The following is a 3,290-nucleotide window of genomic DNA, read 5'->3' as shown; positions in this document are numbered from 1 at the left end:
TGGACTGTGGGAGGAAACCGGAGTACCCGGAGAAAACCCACGCATGCACGGAGAGAACATGCAAACTCCACCCAGAGGGCCCCTGGACCGGGGTTTGAACCAGGGACCTGCTCGCTGAGAGGCAGCAGCTCTACCAGTTGCGCCACCGTGCTGCCCTGATAATATTATAAGTTACTAAAATTTATTAGATTTCATTTAATATGATAGAGTGATGTTTGATTTTGCTGTAGGAACAAGTTAAAGCCTTTTGGTTTCTCAAATCAAACAACTTTTTGATGTGCACATTTCTCATAATGTGCAAAATGTAAACATTAGCAGAAAACAGCATTTTTGTTTCCTTTTGCATTTATTATTATTGATTCTATAATAATAATAAATAAAGCTGTGTGTCATGTTCTGAATGTGAAGTGAATCCAAGTGCAGACAGACGTGGGGATAAAATAAAGAATAACTATTTATTTCAGGAAAAACAAAAAGAAACCAAAGCTGTCATGGCAGCAACACATATATAACACTTGGGAGCAGGGAAATACAGAGGAAACAGAGCATGATGGTGGGAAGCATAATCCACAGACAACAAGGAAACACAAAGACACCTGCCTCTCACCTGGTGAGAGTGGGAGGAGCTGGAGCTGGCTACATGAGGGAAAACACTAGGAAGGCTGCAAAGATGACAAAATGAAACGGAACTAAAAACACAAGGATCTCAAAATCCAAACACTAAAACACAGATTCCCACACTGTGAAACAAACTATGGAACTTTGTTACCATTTGCCCTATAAGCAAATTGTCCAAAATATATTTAAATTTGTTAATTTGTAAACTGTATTAAAACTCTGTGTTTAGGTGTTTAAAATGTGCCGACGCTCCGTGCCAGAAAAGCTGCCCGACTAATCTGGACATCAAGTCATTTATTACAAGTATCGCTAACAAGGTAAAGTAAAGCACATGTTGCATTGAACATGCTAGAACTAGAACCCCAAGACTTTTTTCAACATGTGTTGAAGAAGTGAAGACAAATAAAGCAGTAAAGTAGAAAAAAGTGACGCATGTATGATCCTTTCTCACATCTCCATGTGTTTATACCTGTAACAGAACTACTATGGAGCAGCACGGGTCATTCTGTCCGACAACCCTCTGGGACTGACCTGTGGGATGGTTTGTCCCACGTCAGAGCTCTGCGTCGGGGGCTGCAACCTGTACGCCTCTGAAGAGGGACCCATTAACATCGGAGGCCTGCAGCAGTTTGCTACGGAGGTGCACAACATGTCGACTGGCAGCTGTTCACAAAACAGCTTTGATGATTTACACACAGCTGCTGTCACGTCATCATATTTGTGTGAATGTTTATGAAGCATTCACTCTATTGTGATCCATTTGTCTTCCGTACATTTTTCAGCATCTTTCTCGTCCCACGATTCTTGGGCTATTTCAACAAATCTTAAATCAAAATGTTCAGCTCTTTCAGGACAATCCTGCTATGGCTTTTGGTATTGGTGCAACTGAACAGAGCTCATTTTACATCCTTTAAATCTTTAGATAAGTTTACAACCTTTTATTGTTTCTTTCACATTTTGTTCCGGTTCAGCTTATTTCAGCTTCTTTCTGCAAATTTAAACTTTTTTCAGCTGTTTTCAGCTAATTTTAGCTGTTTTATTCAGCTGTTTTGTGCTCCTTTCAGATTTTTTTCTGCTAATTACATTTTTGTGTTTCTTTAACGTCTTTCTGCTAATTTCAGCTTGTTCTGCTCCTTTCAGCTTATTTCTGAAAATTTCAGCTATTTTCTATTGTTTCAGCACTAGCTGTTTTATGCTAATTTAAGCTTTTTCAGCTAATGCCACTTTTTTTTGGCACTCATTTCATTTTTTTCAGCCTAATTGAGCAAAAATGTGCTCTCCACTTTCTTCTTATAAATTCTGCTTTTTTCTGCCTTTTTAGCTCTTTTTCAGCTGTTTTTGCTCATTTCTGCTTCTTTCAGCAAACAGCTGTTATTTCTGCTTTCTTCTGCTAATTTAAGATTGTTCTACTTTTTCAGCTATATTTTTAGATAATTTCAGCTGTTTTCAGATAAATTCAATTTTTTGTGGTAGTTTCTGCTACTTTCAGCCTAATTAACTTCATTATGCTAATTTGAGCTCGTTATTCTCCGTTCAGCTTTTTTCCTGCTAGTTTCAGCTTTTTCTGCTCTTTCAGCTACTATTTAGCCGTTTTATATTAATTTTAGCATTTTCTGGTAATTCCACTTTTTAAATTTTTTTTTTAGCTCATTTCAGTTCTTTCCACTTCCTTCTGGTAGTTTAAGCTTCTTTCTGCATTTTCAGCTGCTGGTAGTTTTCATCTTTTTTTTTTTTTTTTTTTTTACTAATTTCAGACCTTTTTTTTTTTACCAGTTTTCTATTTTTTGTGCTAATTTCTGCTTATTTAAATGTAATTCAGCAAATATGTGTTATTTCTGCTTTATTCTACTAATGCTGGCTTGTTCTTCCATTCCAGCTACATTTCAGCATGCTTCATAGTTAATTTCTGCTGTTTTTCAGCAAGTTCTTCTGCAATAAGCATTCACACTGCATTTTCGCAGGAAATGCAATTTCTCTAGTTAATTTCAAAGATGGTCACTTTTGTCATTTATTGATGACCGATGACCAAAAACATTACCTGGACTTCTAAAAAAGTTAAATCTGGTCCTCTGGACATTCGAAAAAAACAAAACAACAAAAAAATGTAGAAACGTTTCGTCTCTCGTCCGAGAGACTTCTTCAGTCTGAGGTGCTGTATTCAGCTCAGTCTCTTAAATAGCACCTTCTCAGAGTGGATCAACCAGTTTGCTGCTGACAACCAAAACCAGCTGATCACATGCTCAAGAAGGACCATCAGCCTAACAATGGATCATTAGCACACTGATGGCTGTTTACTGTTCACAGAGGGCTGAGTGATACTAGCAATCACAGCATTGTAAGAGGGGGACAGTTGAACCCGGAGGCCTCCACCCCTGTTTAACGATGGACGATTTCTTTTCACAAAGATGGCCTCCTTTACTCCTCTCTCAAACCATCGTTCCTCTCTATCCAGGATGTGAACATCTTCATCCCTGAAAGAGTGACCGCTGGCCTGGAGATGAGTGTAGACCGCAGAGTCCTGGCCTGATGATGTTGATCTTCTGTGCTGGTCCATCCTTTTGGCCAGTGGCTGTTTTGTTTCCCCGATGTAAGACTGATCACAGCCCTCCTGACACTGAACAGCATACACAACATTACTCTGTTTGTGCCGGGGGACTGGATCTTTGGGATGA

At 38.8% G+C, this 3,290-nt stretch overlaps 1 protein-coding gene across 1 annotated transcript; it reads left to right on the top strand.

Annotated features, from left to right (window-relative positions):
* Positions 1-847: 847 nt before the first annotated feature.
* Positions 848-1,258, top strand: LOC119429480 (dihydropyrimidine dehydrogenase [NADP(+)]-like; the record flags this gene model as incomplete). The annotated part of the gene is made up of 2 exons (XM_037697096.1): positions 848-935; positions 1,097-1,258. Coding segments are annotated over 2 exons (250 nt in total), but the record flags the coding sequence as incomplete, so codon positions are not given.
* Positions 1,259-3,290: the final 2,032 nt, after the last annotated feature.

Source organism: Nematolebias whitei, unplaced genomic scaffold, assembly GCF_014905685.2.
Source record: "Nematolebias whitei isolate Nwh7 unplaced genomic scaffold, NemWhi1 Nwh_scaf_1560, whole genome shotgun sequence".
Taxonomy (NCBI): domain Eukaryota; kingdom Metazoa; phylum Chordata; class Actinopteri; order Cyprinodontiformes; family Rivulidae; genus Nematolebias; species Nematolebias whitei.
Note: the sequence above shows the minus strand (reverse complement) of the source record. Positions and strands in the feature narration are given on the sequence as shown.